Source organism: Pongo pygmaeus, chromosome 6 (genome assembly GCF_028885625.2).
Source record: "Pongo pygmaeus isolate AG05252 chromosome 6, NHGRI_mPonPyg2-v2.0_pri, whole genome shotgun sequence".
NCBI lineage: Eukaryota > Metazoa > Chordata > Mammalia > Primates > Hominidae > Pongo > Pongo pygmaeus.
The window spans coordinates 114,926,269-114,945,145 of NC_072379.2; the positions used below are offsets into that span (position 1 = coordinate 114,926,269).

Below are 18,877 nucleotides of genomic sequence, written 5' to 3' on the forward strand. Positions count from 1 at the left end.
GCTTTTCATTTTACTATGGATATTGTAATGGAGAAAACATGTAACTGTGCTTCTTACACAAGACCAGAAAAGTCTCCCTCTGTCTTTTGTTTAACCTACATTATTTCCATACTGTGTGAACTGTGATCATCAGTGACAAGGAAACAATTTAAGTGCTTTTAAAAAAAGCTTAGTGTTGACGCTAAATATACAATTTAAAGACTTTCATTTGTTTTGAAAATTGGTAATGTGGACATGGCAATGATGATAAAGCTTAGCTAATGCTGGACAGGTATTTATTCTTTAGAGAGTATACTTTATATGGTCTAACTTAAAAGTAATGTGGGTTTTCTTAAGCAGCTGGGTGGACCAGCTGGGTTTGAATATGGCCTTAATTATGGAAAAAGGATGTGGTCATTTTCTTTAGAACAAAAGGAAAGGCTTCACTTAAACTTCAGGACATGTCAGACTGATCTTTCAAGGAACCAGTTACAATGTGGTTTTGATTGCATAGTGACAAACACAGCTTGGTAAAGTTACAAAAGAAGGCCATTGAAAAATATTTATTACTTGTCCAGCTCGAACTGCTACTCTAGGCACTAACCAGTAACTAATTCCTCATGGTCACCGATGTGATATTTAAAACACGGAATAATCCGATTATTGGTGGTTTGCCACTGTACTGATGCAAGGCTGGCTACTCTTTTTTTTCTAATATCAGTAGTTGGGTAAAAGAGCTTAATTACAATCTTGTGTCCTTTTGCCATCTGCACCCCACTCCTTCCACTTATTAGGCCATGTCTCAGCAAGTTCTCAAAGACTGTTGTTTAATATGGTAAAGAAGAAAAGATGGTTTGCTATAGCAAGGGTGATAATACAGCTCTCCACTCCTTGCCTCCCTACAACTTCAGGCAGAAGAGCACAGGCCTTGGAGTCAGAAAGACATGAACTCAAATCTCTACCATTTATTAACACTTTGATCTTAAGCAAGTTCCATAGTCTCTGAGTTTCAGCAAAAACATTTCAAAAATGGCAAATAATATTGCCTACTTTGTAAGCATTTTATATAGCTCTGTAAGATTTTAATGAGATATGAGTAAAGTACTTACCTCTATTCCTCGTGTCTTAGTCTATTCCTGCTGCCATAACAAAATACCTTAGACTGGGTAATTTATAAATAATAGAAATTTATTTCTCAAGTTCTGGAGGCTGGGAAGTTCAAGATCAAGGCACTGGCAGACTCAGTGTCTAGTGTGGGCTTGCTTCCTGCTTCCAAGATGGCACCTTGTTGCTGCATCTTCACATGGAGGAAGGTTCAGAAGAGATGGAAGAGAGGAACTCACTCCCTCAGGGGCTAATCCCATCAATGAGGGTGGAGCCCTCATTGCTAACTGCCTAATCATTTCATAAAGGCCCAGCTTCTTAATATTGGTACATTGGGGATTAAGTTGCAACATGAATTTTGGAGGAGCACAGATGTTAAAGCCATAGCACTGGCATTCAATAAGTGTATATTGTAGCTATTATAGTAATATTTATCATAATAAAAGTAATATTATTTCAGTTGTAATTCCTAAAATCTTTAATTCCTTGTTTGATGTAAAATATGTTATTCGGGATGAGACTTGCTTTTTAAGCTATAGTTTTCTGAGTGTTGTACCTATTGTGCTACGGGGCTGTACTACGGGACAAGTAGTGGCCAAAGACATAAATTCATGACTTTTTGTTATTTGCAATATTTGTAGTTTTCTGTACGGTTATATTCTGATGCTTTTCTTTTCATGATAAAAAGCAATCAGAATATAAAATATGTTATGTATGTACTTGGAACTACTATGTACATACCTGGGTATCATCATTGACTAAACATAAGATTTGTTTGAAAGTTATATCAACACAAGTGGTAAGTGGAATTAAAAGTGCAATTTATTGAATTTTTAGATTTGTAAAGAATCTAATAATAGATTCATGATGTTTTCTTTTTAACAGATGGGCTTAGGTCACGAGCAAGGATTTGGAGCCCCTTGTTTAAAATGCAAAGAAAAATGTGAAGGATTCGAACTGCACTTCTGGAGGTATTGTTTTGAAAACTGCAACCACATTAGTAATTTATAGTTTTTGCAATACTTCCTCAGACAGTGGAGATATCTTCGAGTTCCCCAGCATGGTTGCTAAGTTGCAGACCTGTTACTGTCTTTTCTGAGAAATGAATACAACATAAAGTATTCTGTCTTACTGTCATTAAGTTTGACTTAGTGAATTGGACCATAATAACTATATTTAGAGTTGTTGGATTTGCTTGCTGTCTTTAAGATTTCCTTCGAGCCTGAAATACTGGATATATCTTTCTGGTGGTAAATAAGTTTGTAGTAATCCTCCAGGACTGTTTGTTTAATAATTTATTTGTTTATTTTATTACTTTTTTTTTTGAGACGAAGTCTCATTCTGTCACCTAGACTGGAGTGCAGTGGTGTGATCTCAGCTCACTGCAACCTCCGCTTCCTGGTTCAAGTGATTCTCTTGCCTTAGCCTCCTGAATAGTTGAGATTACAGGCTTGTGCCACAATACCTGCCTAATTTTTCTTTTTTGTATTCTTAGTAGAGACGGGGTTTCGCCATGTTGGCAAGGCTGTCTCAAACTCCTGACCTCAAGTGATCAGCCCACCTCAACCTCCCAAAGTGCTGGGATTACAGGCATGAGCCACCACGCCTGGCCCTGTTTAATAATTTAATTATTCTCTTCTTAAAAATTGGTAACTTCACATCTCATCTCTACATTTTCAGTAAACAAATATGAATACTGAATTGAGCATGTATATGTTAGTTATCAGGAAGTGAAGTTGAATTTAGGTCTCTTTAAAATTTTCAGCTGTAAAGTTACCAGTGAAACATTGAAACACTTGAATTTTTTTAAGAAAAAAATTAATTGTAGTGTCTTGGTTTGAATGAAGTGTATATATACACAAGACAAATGTTAGTGGGTCAAAAATGTGAATTTTATATAGATCTTATCTTTAGGTTGTTTTGAAAGTACTACTGCATGTCATATAAATCTAAAATCAGCATTTGAAACCTGTGCTTATGAATGACTGTCAAGTCCATAATGGTAATTCACAAGTCTGCTTAAAGTTAGAATTAGCAGGAAAAAAAAATAAAATAACTATACAGTTTTAGGATGGCAGCTACCTTGTTAGGATGACTCTCATTTGAGAACCACTTCTGTACTACAGATTTCCACAGGAAACCCTTTAGAATAAATACTTTCATCAGCTCTTGGAGATGTGTACAGTGTAAATTAAAGGAGAATATAAACAAATAAAATTTTAGACATTAAGCTCTTTTAAAAACTAGTTTATTGAATCAGTTTTCAGAAACAAAGATAATTGTTTAAAATAGGAAAGTCAGTAGAAACCTGCTAGAACTGATACAATTCTTCAGTGTTAGGGAGCTAAAGTTTTCCAGAAATTTTTTTTACAAGACTTAAACAGCTCTCCCTTGTGCTGTCTCTTCAAGGGACATAGAAGTGAGGCAGTATGTCTCTCATGTTTTAAAAAGGTAAAGTGACTTAACACAAAATAGTTTTTACAGATTAGAACATCTCTGCTCTTAATGCTCACACTATTTTCTATTGCGCCTGTCAGTTAAAACTTTACAGAAGGCTGCACTGCCCTCTCCTGGGCATAGTTTTTACCTTACAATCTTATAATACATAAAATCCAAAATCCAAAATGCTCCAAAACCAAAACTTCTTGAGTGTCAACATGATGCCACAAGTGGAAAATTTCACATACCTGACCGTGTGACCGGTTGCATTCGAAATGCATTCAAACCTTTGTGTCTTGTACAAAGTTATGTAAAATATGTATAAAATTACCATCAGGCTATGTACATAAGCTGTATATGAAACAGAAATTAATTTTATGTTTAAACTTGGGCCCTATCCCCAAGATATCTCATTGTTTATGCAAATATTCCAAAATTTAAAAAAATTTTGAAATCTGATACACTTCTGTTTTATTTTACTTGTGAAGCATTTTGGGTAAGAGATACTTAACCTGCATTCTTTTTAGTTCTGCTATGCAATTACCAAAAACTGCTCATGAGATTTTAAAGCTTATTCCTAAGAGATATCATCTTTTCTCTAAAGCAAGTTATAGTCATTTTTGTTATGTCTATATTAATCATTTTAATCAATATTTTCAGATGAAAATATATCCGACAAGAGCAGATCTCCATGGCATGAAAATAACCTTTTTTTCACATTTCAATTTATCACACAGACTCATTTCATCAACTGGGTGTAGTCTGAAAATCTAAGAGCCATAATAGTCTAGGGCTTTGCATATGGCCTGTCATTCAGCTGGGGTTGATAAGTCCACCCCATTGGTATTTCTTAGTAGTTCTGACATCTTCCTGGCATGGGTCCAGTCACATTTCCCTCAGAATTCTTGATAATTCCCTGACTTTTTCACCATAGCTAAAAGAGCTGAAGCAGGTGCCTTTGACCTCCATATGTAGCCTCTTTCAATATAGTCTTTGAAGTAAAATATTCTAGACTAGTTGTTCTGAGTGTAACAAAAATTCCAGGTCTAGTCTAGGGCCACAGAACTTACGTGGGTGAGGTAGACATTGGATCCCATGATCCTGCCACTTAGCCGCCTCCTCCAGCTTCATGGTGATCCTTGACTTAGGACCCTGAGGGCTCCATCGGGCACATTTCAAAAATCAGAGTTAAATTATTCTCTATCTCTTTATTAGTCTGGCCTCTCACACAGTCACAAGAATGGTCTTTTGAACATGGATACTATTACATACTTCAGATGACTTAAGAACCCTCAGTAGTTTCCCACTGGACTTCTTTTAGGCAAATTTCTTGGCCTTTGACGTTAAACCCTAACATCTGGCCTCTGCTTGCTTTTCCAGCCTCTTCCACTTCCCTTCCAAGCACCCTATGATCCAAGTGCTTGACACATACTATTCCCTGAAATTTTGTGCCTTATCGCATGGTGTTCTCTGCCAGGAAAACCCTACCTCCCACCACTAGGAAACAACAAGTCTCAGCTCAAGAAATACCTCTGAGAAGTCTTCCCTGCCCATGTATGTCTTTTCAGGCTGCCATAACAAAATATCACGGACCTGGTAGTTTAAACAGAAATGTACTTTCTTTCAATTCTAGAGGCTGGAAAGTTCGAGATTAGGTGCCAACATGGTTGAGTTCTGGTGAGGTCTCTCTTCTGGCTTACAGACAGCTGCGTTCTAACCATGTGCTCACACAGCCTTTCCTTGGTGTGTGTGTGTGTGTGTGTGTGTGTGTGTGTCTCTGGAGAGGAAGAGATCTCTCTCCCTTTTCTTATAAGATCACCTATTCCAATGAATTGTGACCTTCACCTTGTGACATCTTTTAACTTTACTTCCTAAAAGCCTCTGCTCGAAATACAGTCACATTAGGGGTTTGAGCTTCAGCATATGACTTTGAGGAAACACAGTTCAGCCCACAGCACCCCCTTCCCCTGCTTCCACATACCCCCAAGTTTTTAGGAATCATTTTCCTTTTTATCACCTTGTATACTTACAGAAAGCCAGGAGATAAATACCCAGACCTCATTCTTCATCACTCTTATTTCCTGCTGGCACCTCCCATTGTCCCATTGCCAGTGACAAGGGAGCCCACAGGTGTAGTCCTTAAGAGTCAGCCTTCTGGGAAATAGCACAGAGTACTGAGGCATGGAGAATGAATCTGGAGAGGTGAATGGAAGATGCCGGATCAAGGTGTATCACCATAGTTTCAGGAGACTAAAAATTAATTATTAGGAATTTAGAGTGGAACTTGTAACTTAACTAGTCGAACCTCATTTTACAGATCAAAGAGCTAAAACCAAAGGAAGTTAAAATGACTTGTTTGAGCCCATGAGTTATTAATAATATAATTTGTGAATGAGTTCTATGTGTCACACACCAGTAAGCACTTGTAATAATTTTCTACTGCTGCATAACAAATTACTACAAACTTTGCAAGTTAAAGCAACAACTATTAATTAACTCAACATCCATCATTATTATTATTATTATTATTATTTTTGAGATGGGGTTTCACCCTTGTTGCCCAGGCTGGAGTGCAATGGTGCAATCTCGGCTCACTGCAACCTCTGCCTCCTAGGTTCAAGTGATTCTCCTGCCTGCCTCCCGAGTATCCGGGATTACAGGCGCCTGCCACCACGCCCAGCTGATTTTTTGTATTTTTAGTAGAGACGGGGTTTCACCATGTTGGCCAGGCGGGTCTCAAACCCCTGACCTCAGCTGATCCACCCGCCTCAGCCTCCCAAAGTGCTGGGATTACAGACACGAGCCACTGTGCCCAGCCAACATCCATTATTTTTCAGGTTAGAAGTCTGGGGTAGGGGAGCTGGCTTAGCTGTCTATGCTTAGCATCTCAAAAAGCTGAAATGAAGGTATTGGCCAGGCTGAGTTCTCACCTTTAAGTGCAAGGGAAGAATCTGCTTTCAAGCTCATTCTTGTTGGTAGAATTCATTTTCTGTGGTTGGAGATCCAAGGTCCCTGTTTCCTTGTTGGCTGTCAGCTGGGGGCTGGCTACTCTCAGCTTCTAGAAGCCAGTCACATTCATTGAGGTACAATGCCTTCCATCTTCAAAGCCAGCAACACTGCTTAGAATCCTTCCTGCACCTCACATGCCTCCAACTTCCTCTTCTGCTGCGAGCCAGAGAAAATTCATTGCTTTTTAAGGGCTCACATGATTAGAGTAGGCACGCCTGGAAAATCTCCCATTTGCCATATAAAAGTAACGTAATCATGAAAGTAACACCAGGGGACAGAAGTCATAGGGGCCATGTTAACATTCTGCTTACCACAGCACTTTATGTACCTAATCCTCCTAATATTTATTTTATTATGTATGAGAAATCAAAGACTTAGGAAAGTTAAATAACTTACCAAAGTTATGGCTTATAGGTGGCAGAGCTGAACTTGAACTCAGAGTTTGCCAAAACCTTTCTCCATGACAGAGTAGATATTAGAATGCACATTTTTTATTCTCAGGGCCAGTGAACTTTGAACTGCACCAGGCTGTCGCCTCAGAAGTGTGATTGTTGTGATACAGACATCCTTGTGGACAAAGGTGTACTTTTACTGTGAGCTCTCTCCTTTTTCAGTGTGCCCATGATTACAATAGTAGAGGAAAATAAAAGGTTCAGGAAGCCTAATAACGACCCAATAAGAAACACTATCTGCTGGGCATGCTTTCAAGTAATATATATAGATAAAGAGTGTTTATTGAAATGTATGACACAGACCCAAGGTTTCCAGGAGTTTATAGCCAGTTATTTCACATTGAAGGTATAGTTAATATAATTGCAACCATGTCATTTATCATATTAAGTAACAGAATTATTGTTTGCCTTGCCTTTGTTAAAATCTCCTAATGAAAGAGTTGCATTTTATTAAAAATGTGTTACTTGATTATAACATGCATCTGTTCAGAATTTCTGATTGATTTAGAGCTGGGTGAAAACTAAAAATTCCCTACCATAAATGGATTAATACTTGTGTTGAATTCTGTCACAGAGGCCCACACTTAAATCCATATATGTATATCCCTGTTACAAAAGGGCGGCTTCCAACCCTTTTAAATTATGGTTTGTAGCAATACCATGGCCATGCTTTTAAATCACTGTGAATGCTGGCAGCATGTCAAAGCACTCTAGTTTCTACTACTTGCCTTGGAAAAATAGTAAGTTTTACAAATAGTGATACAAAAAAAAATTTCTTTTGGGAGAGTAAAGGATAGTTTCTTGATTGCTTTCAGCTTGAAAATGTAAATATGTTTATTTGTCTGAGGCAATACTTTTGGTAGTTTGGTTCTTGCATTCGCTCTCCCAGGCTCTCTCTGTCTCTCTCTCTCACTCCTTCCCTCCCCCTTGCTCCTCCCTTTCCTCCACCAGTTAGATTTAACTCTAGAACTCTTAAGCTGTAATGTAAAGTTTTGAGTGTACAATTTTGATTTGCCATACATATTAATGTTTGCATATATATGTGTTAATGGTGCTAAACTCTTTTTGTACAAACAACTTTTTAATACAAATAACCCTCCTCCATTCCCACACCTTAGAGCTTCCCAATCTGCCAGTCCACCTTTGCATCTTTTTAAAAGAATCTGAAAAAGACTTTTAAACTAACTTAATTCTGAATCCCCTTCACTTTTTTTTCCCCATAAAACTTTTCTTAACATCCTATGGAGAATCTGGAGAGAGAACTGCTCAATAGGACAGTTTAGAAAATTTAGAGGTTTGAAAACCGTGTTAAATATGGGAACTGATTTATATACTCTCTTTAAACTATCAACTCAGTATAGCACAAATAAATTAAACAAGCTGTTTAAATCTATATATATCATCAAAAGTTACTTATGGATCATCTGATGAAAGATAATCCACACACTGTGCAAAAAGCCCCTTGCACATGGGTATTGTGCTCACCCATACCCTGTTTGTGTTTTTGTTTTAGGTTTGTATAAAACCACGTTTTTAAAGTTCTTCATTTTCTTCAGGGTAGAATCTGGGTTAGTTTAGGCTGAAAATGAATATGTGATAAACATCCCACTTATTCTCAGGCCACTCTTCGATAACAAGATCACAGTGGCATCCTTTTCTTCTCCAATTCCACAACAAGGTTTTTCTTTTAATAAATGTATTGGATTGCTTCCAAATGACTTTGAAAGTTTTTATAGGTATTTCTAAAAGTAGAATTTTTTAGTTTAAATGTGGGAGATTCAAATATAAAATACTGTAGATTAGAACTCTAAGAAAAATATTTTTAAAACCTAAAACTAGGTAAGTGGTAATAGCACAGATTTCCACAATAGATAGCTCCTGGCACCTGGTGCTGATTTTATAGTATGTTTTCTTGCAGAGTGGTTTGTAGCTGGCTCTTCTTGTAGAAATGGAGCTCCAGTGTAAGGCTTCTGGAAGGGATGTGGTCATCCCAGCTGTTTTAGTGATGACAGCTCTAGTTGAAGAGCCATCCCACCCTTCTTGGGTCACATTCTTACCAAGGACTCTGTCACCACAATTCACCACATTGGAGGATGCAAATGAGGCTTTTAATATAGTCATGATTTTTAAAATTATAATGAATCAATCATAGGTTTTCTCTATTTAGGAAACTGAAAATTATATGGTATAGTATGATTTCTTAGGTATTTCTTTTTTCTCACCACTAGCGTTATTGGTATGTTGTTTTAACCTGATTTTACTTATTTATTAATAAAGGTATGTTGGGTGGTTAAAGGCATTGGTAGAAAAGCAGAGGCTTCCTGAGATTGTGAACTCTTCTAATTGTCAAGACAAATAATAATTTTAAAAAATACAGAGCTGGTTCTTCTATAATTAGTAAATTTAACTCTTTATATTTAACACTTTCACAGTAAATATAACTTTTTTAACCAAGCCACAGCTCACCATAGTTTATTCATGCTTCAGAAACCATCAGGGTTTATTTCACTTGTATCTTTTATCTTTCAGATTCTAAAATCTGACCCTTCTTATTGTGTGGTATTCATGTTGTACTGGTGTAGAATTTAGATTGTAAAAATTTCCAAAGTCCAGTATTTATTATATGGCCTCGATCCTTTAAGATACCACTTTGCTAAGTATTGGGATGCATGCTGTAGCATAAAGGATCTATTTAGCTATATTAAGAACTAAATTCCCACTCCACCTTTTCCCCCCTCAGAAAGGTATAATTTTAAACTTGATCCAAAAACAGGGTGATGGTTTTATAAATATTACATTGTTTTTGTTAACCAAAGAGTAAAAGTAAAGAACATGCTGTAGTAGGATAACTTGCTGCTTTCCACTAGATGGGAGTATGAGATAGCCAGATGTTAGAAAGATTCTTTTATAGCTGAACTAGCATATGCAAATTCTTCAACAAATTCTTACCAAATAAAGATTTCTGACTAGTGTGCACAAGGAAAGCAATTTGCCTCTTCACCACCTATCTCTTTCTCTCTCTCTCTCTGTCTGTGTCTCTCTCGGAATATACAAGTTAAATCTAATATTTTCAGTTTGCAAATATTGAAAAGTATTTTAAGAAAATTCAGAATACAACAAACTAAAATCTATAATAATGTATTATTTGGCATTGAGATACATTTGGGTTTTTAGTTGTTTTTTCTGTTTCTGATGTAGATAAATTCCATGATTTATATTAATTTTAAATTTAGAAAACTTAGTAAATTCTTCTTAATGCTAATTAATACATTGCATTTCTCTGTGGTCATAGCATCTGTGAATGGCAGCAGTTTAGTTTTTTTCTTTCTGATGAATTCTTGTAACTTTTCTTTTCACACTGCTCTGATTAGTACCTTCAAAACAATATGATTAGAATTGGTTATAGCAAGGTTGCTTTCTTGCTTCACATCTTAAAACTAATGCAGTAAGTATGATCTATGCTGAGTATCTGGGTTTGTTCCCCCCATGCCTCACCCTCCAGGAACTCTTTCTAGAATAGTTTCTATTTCCCTTTACTAGTTTCTGCTATTCTCTTTATTTTCCTTCCTTTTACTTCAGGTTTATTCGGCCTTTTTCCTAACTTCCTGAGTTAAACACTTAGTACTTTATTTTTTCCTTTTTTCTAATTTGAGTGTTTTAAACTATAAATTTTTTATTTAGTTATCTAGTTATTTCAACATGCATTCTTAACCTAATTGTTTCTAATGTTAATCCATGTTTATATAGACTGAACAATGTAAGTATCTTTAGAATGTGTTTTACAACACTCAGATCGCCACTCTTAATTTTATGCTGTCGTTGCCTTGTATATTGGTTTCAGCTTAAATTTTTAACACCACTCCCCACTCCTCTGTTTTTCTCTGTCACCTTTTCCAGCTTCTTTTCCTCTACTAGACTCTTTCTTGAGTCCTTACTTTTTCCCTCTACATTTTTGCCAAGAGGCGCAGATGATCTCTTTAACTCATATTCATTATATATTGTTCCCTGACCACCAAATTGATATTTCCTACCAGGCTACAGTTTTTAACATGAGAGTTATATATCCTACACTCTGTGATATCTTTACCTTGCCTCACAGGCATATCAAATTTATCAGTGGTTTCATTTCAGAGACTTCCATCAACCTTCCCCACTCCATACTGCAAAACTGTTCATCTTTTGAATATACTATCTTAATAAATTATATTCCTTCTACTAATTTGCTCATCCCAGAAACTTGGTTTTATTTTTCAAGAGACTGAGTGTATTAGTCTGCTGTCAATGCTGCTAATAAAGACATACCCAAGACTGGGTAATTTATAAAGGAAAGAGGTTTAATTGACTCACAGTTCAGCATGGCTAGGAAGTCCTCAGGAAACTTACAATCATGGCAAAAGAGGAAGCAAACACATCCTTCTTCACACGGTGGCAGCAAGAAGTGCCTAGCAAAAGGGAGAAAAGCCCCTTATAAAATCATCAGATCTCATGGGAACTCACTCACCATCACGAAAACAGCATGAGGGTAACAGCCCCCATGATTCAGTTACCTCCCACCATGTCCCTCCCACAACACGGGATTATGGGAAATACAATTCAAAATGAGATTTGGGTGGGGACACAGCCAAACCATATCATTCTGCCCTGGCCCCTCCAAAATCTCATGTCCTCACATTTCAAAACACAATCATTCCCTTCCAACAGTCCCCCAAAGTCTTAACTCATTCCAGCATTAACTCAAAAGTCCAAGTCCAAAGTCTCATCTGAGATAAGGCAAGTCCCTTCTGCCTGTGAGCCAGTAAAATTAAAAGCAAGTTAGTTACTTCCTAGATACAATGAGGGTACAGGCACTGGGTAAATACAGCCATTCCAAATGGGAGAAATTGGCCAAAAGAAAGGGGCTATAGGCCCTATGGGAGATCAAAATCCAATAGGGCAGTCATTAAACCTTAAAATTCCAAAATGTCCTTTGACTTCATGTCTCACATCTAGGGTGTGCTAATGCAAAAAAGGTGGGCTCCCATGGCCTTGGGCAGCTCTGCCCCTGTGGCTTTGCAGGGTACAGTCTCACTCCCAGCTGCTTTCATTGGCTGGCATTGAGTGCCTGCGACTGTCCTTGGATCTACCATTCTGGGATCTGGAGGATGGTGGCCCTCTTCTCACAGCTCCACTAGGCAGTGCCCTTGTGGGGACTCTGTGTGAGGGCTCCAACCCCACATTTCCCTTCCACACTACCCTAGCAGTGGTTCTCCATGAGGGCTCTGCCCCTGCAATAAACTTCTGCTTGGACATTCAGGCATTTTCATACATCCTCTGAAATCTAGGCAGAGGTTCCCAAACATGAGTTGTTGTCTTCTGCATACCTGCAGGACCAACACCATATGGAAGCTGCCAAGGCTTGGGGCTTGCACCCTCTGAAGCAATGGCCCAAACTATACCTTGGCCCCTTTTAGCCATCACTGGAGCTGAAGAAGCTGGGATGCAGGGCAGCATGTCCCAAGGCTGCACAGAGCAAGGGGTCCCTGGGCCTGGTCCACGACAGCATTTTTCCCTCCTAGGCCTCCAGGCCTGTGATGGGAGGAGCTGCTGTGAAGCTCTCTGACATGCCCTGAAGACATTTTCTCCATTGTCTTGGTGATTAACATCCGGGCACCTTGTTACTTATGCAAATTTCTGCAGCGGGCTTGAATCCCTCCCCAGAAAATAGCTTTTTATTTTGTATTGCATTGTCAGGCTGCAAATTTTTCAAACTTTTATCCTCCGTCACCTCTTGAATGCTTTGCTGCTTAAAAATTTCTTCCACCAGATAACCTAAATCACCTCTCTCAAGTTCAAAGTTTTGCCCCTGCCTACAGATTCTAGGGCAGGGGCAAAATGCCACCAGTCTCTTTGAATAGCCAGAGTGGCCTTTACACCAGTTCCCAACAAGTTCCTCATCTCTATCTGAGACCACCTTAGCCTGGACTTCATTGTCCATATCACTATCAGCATTTTGGTAAAACTCATTCAACAAGTCTCTAGGAAGTTCCAAACTTTCCTATGTCTTCCTATCTTCTGAGACCTCCAAGTTTCTAGGAATTTCCAAACTTTCTCACATCAACCTGTCTTCTTAGCCCTCCAGACTGTTCTAACCTTTACCTATTACACAGTTCCAAAATCACTTCCACATTTTCAGGTATCCTTATGGCAGCACCACACTCTTTAAAGTACCAATTTACTGTATTTTTCAGTCTATTCTCATGCTGCTAATAAAGACATACCTGAGACTGAGTAATTTATAAAGGAAAGAGATTTAATTGACTCACAGTTCAGCATGGCTGAGGAGGCCTCAGGAAACTTACAAACATGGTGGAATGGGAAGCAAACATGTTCTTTACATTGTGGCAGCAAGGAGAAGTGCCGAGCAAAAGGGGAAAAAGTCCCTTATAAAACCATCAGCTCTCAAGAGAACTCCCTCACTATCATGAGAATAGCATGAGGGTAACAGCCCTCATGATTCAATTACCTCCTACCACATCCCTCCCACGACACATGGGGATTATGGGAACGATGATTCAAGATGAGATTTGGGTGGGGTCACAGCCAAACCATATCACTGAGCCTTCCCTTTACCATCACTATGTCCAAATAAACCGCAAAGTTTAGCCAGTTTTTTTGTTCAAGGAGACCTCAAATTTCCTCTTTTCTTTTCATCTCCACTGTTGAATACTCTAATCCAAGCCATAACATATTTTACCTGGACCACAGCAATAACCCTCCAAGATGTAAATTCCGTTTGTAAAGTAGTGGCAGTATCCTGTTATTTAGAACCATGCCATTGCAAACTGGATGCATAATTAACATGTTAACTTGTCTCCCTATTGCCAGTTATGTTGCACCCCTAATCCATTTACCACATGGCAGATATTGTGATATTTAAAATTACAGATCTGATCATTTTATTCCATGACCAAAAAGCCTTTGCTGCCTCCTGATTGCTCTTATAATGAAGCCCAAATTCCTTAATGTGTTCTATGAGCCCCTGCATGACTTCATGCCTACCTCTCTAGTCTTGTCACCCTCCCATTGACTCATCTTCCTACAGTCATATCAACCTCCCCTGGTTATGACACCTAAGGGGACAATTTCTTTCCTAATTCAGGACCACTGCAGGTATTCCTCTTTATACGCAATACTAGAGACTTTTCTTTTCCTTCGTTTTCTCCTCCCCAGATATGCACCCACATACACAATTTACACCTATGTTTCATACATCGTCCACATCTCAACCTAAATGTCATCTTCTTGTGGAGTTGCTTCTTCACGAGTTTGAAGTCAAAATTACACCCTCTCAAGGGACCCTATACTTTACTTTCCTATCACAAATGAGATTTTCTGTGTGTGTGTGTGTGTGTGTGTGTGTGTGTGTGTGTGTGTGTGTGTGTGTGTGATTATTTAATGTCTATCTCCCACCAGAGAGTAAGTTCTAGAAATCAGAGACTAGGCCCAATTTTTTTTTTTCTTTTTTTTTTAAGCACTATGTCCTAGTGTCAAGTACATTGCTTGGCACATGGGCACTCGTGTATGTTGCATGAATGAATGAATGTCTGTGTGCCAGACCAGAGTGAAGAAGAAAACATTGTCCTTGAACTATAAGAAACACCATGATGGCAGATAGCACATGGTAAATGGCAATAAGTGTTTGAAGAAATAAAATAAGGGAAGGAAAGAGAAAGGAAAAACAAAGGGAAGGAAATGGAGGGCAAAAGAAATTGAGAAAAAAGTGAGAAAGGCTGTAAACCTAAATCTAGGATTATAGTCTTTGATCGGAAAAGTTTCCCTATCTCTCAGTAAAAAAACAAACAAACAAGAAACCTTGGATAATGGCTATAAAATGTTAACATGCAATAAAGTACAAAGCCTCTTGCTTAAATAAGGAAACACATATGATTTTTGTGGTTTTATTTCATTTCTTTTTCGTTATTATTTTATTCACTATTTGGTGGCAGCATAAGGAATATCAGATGGGGTTACGCTCAGACATATCCCTTTAAGTGTGCTTTTTTTTTTTTTTATACTTTAAGTTTTAGGGTACATGTGCACAATGTGCAGGTTAGTTACATATGTATACATGTGCCATGCTGGTGTGCTGCACCCATTAGCTCATCATTTAACATTAGATATATCTCCTAATGCTATCCCTCCCCCCTCCCCCCTCCCCCCACCCCACAACAGTCCCCAGAGTGTGATGTTCCCCTTCCTGTGTCCATGTGTTTTCATTGTTCAATTCCCACCTATGAGTGAGAACATGCGGTGTTTGGTTTTTTGTCCTTGTGATAGTTTACTGAGAATGATGATTTCCAGTTTCATCCATGTCCCTACAGAGGACATGAACTCATCATTTTTTATGGCTGCATAGTATTCCATGGTGTATATGTGCCACATTTTCTTAATCCAGTCTATCATTGTTGGACATTTGGGTTGGTTCCAAGTCTTTGCTATTGTGAATAGTGCCACAGTAAACATATGTGTGCATGTGTCTTTATAGCAGCATGATTTATAGTCCTTTGGGTATATACCCAGTAATGGGATGGCTGGGTCAAATGGTATTTCTAGTCCTAGATCCCTGAGGAATCGCCACACTCTCTTCCACAACGGTTGAACTAGTTTACAGTCCCACCAACAGTGTAAAAGTGTTCCTATTTCTCCACATCCTCTCCAGCACCTGTTGTTTCCTGACTTTTTAATGATGGCCATTCTAACTGGTGTGAGATGGTATCTCATTGTGGTTTTGATTTGCATTTCTCTGATGGCCAGTGATGGTGAGCATTTTTTCATGTGTTTTTTGGCTGCATAAATGTCTTCTTTTGAGAAGTGTCTGTTCATGTCCTTCGCCCACTTTTTGATGGGGTTGTTTGTTTTTTTCTTGTAAATTTGTTTGAGTTCATTGTAGATTCTGGATATTAGCCCTTTGTCAGATAAGTAGGTTGCGAAAATTTTCTCCCATTTTGTAGATTGCCTGTTCACTCTGATGGTAGTTTCTTTTGCTGTGCAGAAGCTCTTTAGTTTAATTGGATCCCATTTGTCAATTTTGGCTTTTGTTGCCATTGCTTTTGGTATTTTAGACATGAAGTTCTTGCCCATGACTATATCCTGAATGGTAATGCCTAGGTTTTCTTCTAGGGTTTTTATGGTTTTAGGTCTAACATTTAAGTCTTTAATCCATCTTGAATTAATTTTTGTATAAGGTGTAAGGAAGGGATCCAGTTTCAGCTTTCTACATATGGCTAGCCAGTTTTCCCAGCACCATTTATTAAATAGGGAATCTTTTCCCCATTTCTTGTTTTTGTCAGGTTTGTCAAAGATCAGATAGTTGTAGATAAGCGGCGTTATTTCTGAGGGCTCTGTTCTGTTCCATTGATCTATATCTCTGTTTTGGTACCAGTACCATGCTGTTTTGGTTACTGTAGCCTTGTAGTATAGTTTGAAGTCAGGTAGTGTGATGCCTCCAGCTTTGTTCTTTTGGCTTAGGATTGACTTGGCAATGTGGGCTCTTTTTTGGTTCCATATGAACTTTAAAGTAGTTTTTTCCAATTCTGTGAAGAAAGTCATTGGTAGCTTGATGGGAATGGCATTGAATGTGGAAACTACCTTGGGCAGTGTGGCCATTTTCATGATACTGATTCTTCCTACCCATGAGCATGGAATGTTCTTCCGTTTGTTTGTATCCTCTTTTATTTCATTGAGCAGTGGTTTGTAGTTCTCCTTGAAGAGGTCCTCCACGTCCTTTGTAAATTGGATTCCTAGGTATTTTATTCTCTTTGAAGCAATTGTGAATGGGAGTTCACTCATGATTTGGCTCTCTGTTTGTCTAAGTGTGCACTTTTTAATCACAGTCTTTTATTTTTTTTTAATGGTACAATTGAAGATGTCTATTATTGGGGCCATCACCACTTCTTTCAGTGAATTCATTGAAAAAATCTTGGTTGGTTTTGATAAAAATCAAATGAATAATTGCTTCTCATTATCATATCAGAAATGCAGATGCACGTTTGGTTGACAAAACACACTGAATTTGTTAAAATACTTACTTAGAAAATTCAGTTGCAACGTTATAGTACCATCTAAATCACAAAACTTAATTCAGTAATTTCCAAAAATACATTATTAGTGACTGATAATTCTGCTGCTTTCCTCTTTTTTTCAACTTCCATTTTAGGTTCAGAATGTACATGTGCAGTGCAGGTGTTTCACATGGGTAAATTGCATGTTACTGAGGCTTGGGGTACAAATGATCCCATCACCCAGGTAGTGACCATAGTACCTGAGAGTTAGCTTTTCAAACGTTTCTCCCTCTCACGCTCCCCACTCTAATAGTCCCCAGTGTCTATTAGTCCCATCTTTGTGTCCATGTGTACTCAATATTTAGCTCCCACTTATAAGTGAGAATATGTGGTATTTGGTTTTCTGTTCCTGTATTAATTCACTTAAGATAATGGCTTCCAGCTGCATTCATTTTGCTTCAAAGGACATGATTTCATTCTTTTTTTATGGCTGCATAGTATTCTATGGTGAATATGTTCCACATTTTCTTTATCCAGTCTACCATCGATGGGCGTCTAGGTTGATTCCACCATGTCTTTTCTATTGTGAATACTACTGTGATAAACATACGAGTGCATTGTCCTTTTGGTGGAACAATGCATTTTCCTTTGGGATTGCTGGGTTGAATGGTAGTTCTAAGTTCTTTGAGAAATCTACAAACTGCTTTCCACAGTGGCTGAACTAATTTACATTCTCACCAACAGTGTATAAGCATTCCCTTTTCTCCGCAACATCTGTTATTTTTTGACTTTTTAGTAATAGCTTTTCCAACTGATGGGAGATGGCATCTCATCATGGTTTTGATTTGCATTCCTTAATGATTAGTGATATTGAGCATGTTTTCATATATTTGTTGGCCATATGTATATCTTCTTTTGAGAAGTATCTGTTCATGTCCTTTGCCCATTTTTTAATGGGGTTGTCTTTTGCTTGTTGAATTATTCCTTATAGATTCTGAATATTAGACCTTTGTCAGATGCAGGATTTGCAAATATTTTCGTCCATTCTGTAGTTGTCTGTTTGTCCTGTTGCCAGTTTCTTTTGCTTTGTAGAAGCTCTTCAGTCTAATTGGATCCCTCTTGTCAATTTTTACAACCTAGCTTTTAAAAGCCTTATCAAGCAAAGTCGTGTTTTGTTTCCTTCTTGCTTAAATTTATGGATACTTATTCTCCCTCCTAAAAAAGGACTTGCCTTTGCATACCATGATATAGAATATGCCTAAAAGTATTTTATGAACTATAAATATATCAACATAAATACCAATTAGGTGCAATTAATCATTTTCTACTTATTTTCAAAATTATAGAAAAATATGTCGTAACTGCAAGTGTGGCCAAGAAGAGCATGATGTCCTCTTGAGCAATGAAGAGGATCGAAAAGTGGGAAAACTTTTTGAAGACACCAAGTATACCACCCTGATTGCAAAACTAAAGTCAGATGGAATTCCCATGTATAAACGCAATGTTATGATACTGACCAATCCAGTTGCTGCCAAGAAGAATGTCTCCATCAATACAGTTACCTATGAGTGGGCTCCTCCTGTCCAGAATCAGGCATTGGTAAATAATATGGGGACAGAGAGTTTCTTTATTGAAGTTCCTGGAGTATTTATTTGGGGCAGTTTCTTTGGTGACCTAATCAACTTCACACATCCCAGATCTGTTATTCTTCTGTGGTTCTCATTACTTTGACTTCTGATTCCTGTTCTAGTCTTTTGAATGTAAGACTAGATACTTCATAAAATTTTTCCAACTCCCTAGATGTGTTTACCTTTTTGAGGGAATGGTCTAACATTCTTAATAATTAGATGGAAA

General features: G+C 37.9%; 1 protein-coding gene across 1 annotated transcript in view; it reads left to right on the forward strand.

Annotated features, from left to right (window-relative positions):
- The window catches only part of TES (testin LIM domain protein), a 50,949-nt gene that overhangs the window by 22,794 nt on the left and 9,278 nt on the right, over nucleotides 1-18,877 (forward strand). The window contains exons 2-3 of the mRNA XM_054495514.2: nucleotides 1,969-2,054; nucleotides 18,370-18,622. Coding sequence (XP_054351489.1) covers nucleotides 1,969-2,054; nucleotides 18,370-18,622 — 339 coding nt within the window. The remainder of the gene's footprint in view (nucleotides 1-1,968; nucleotides 2,055-18,369; nucleotides 18,623-18,877) is intronic.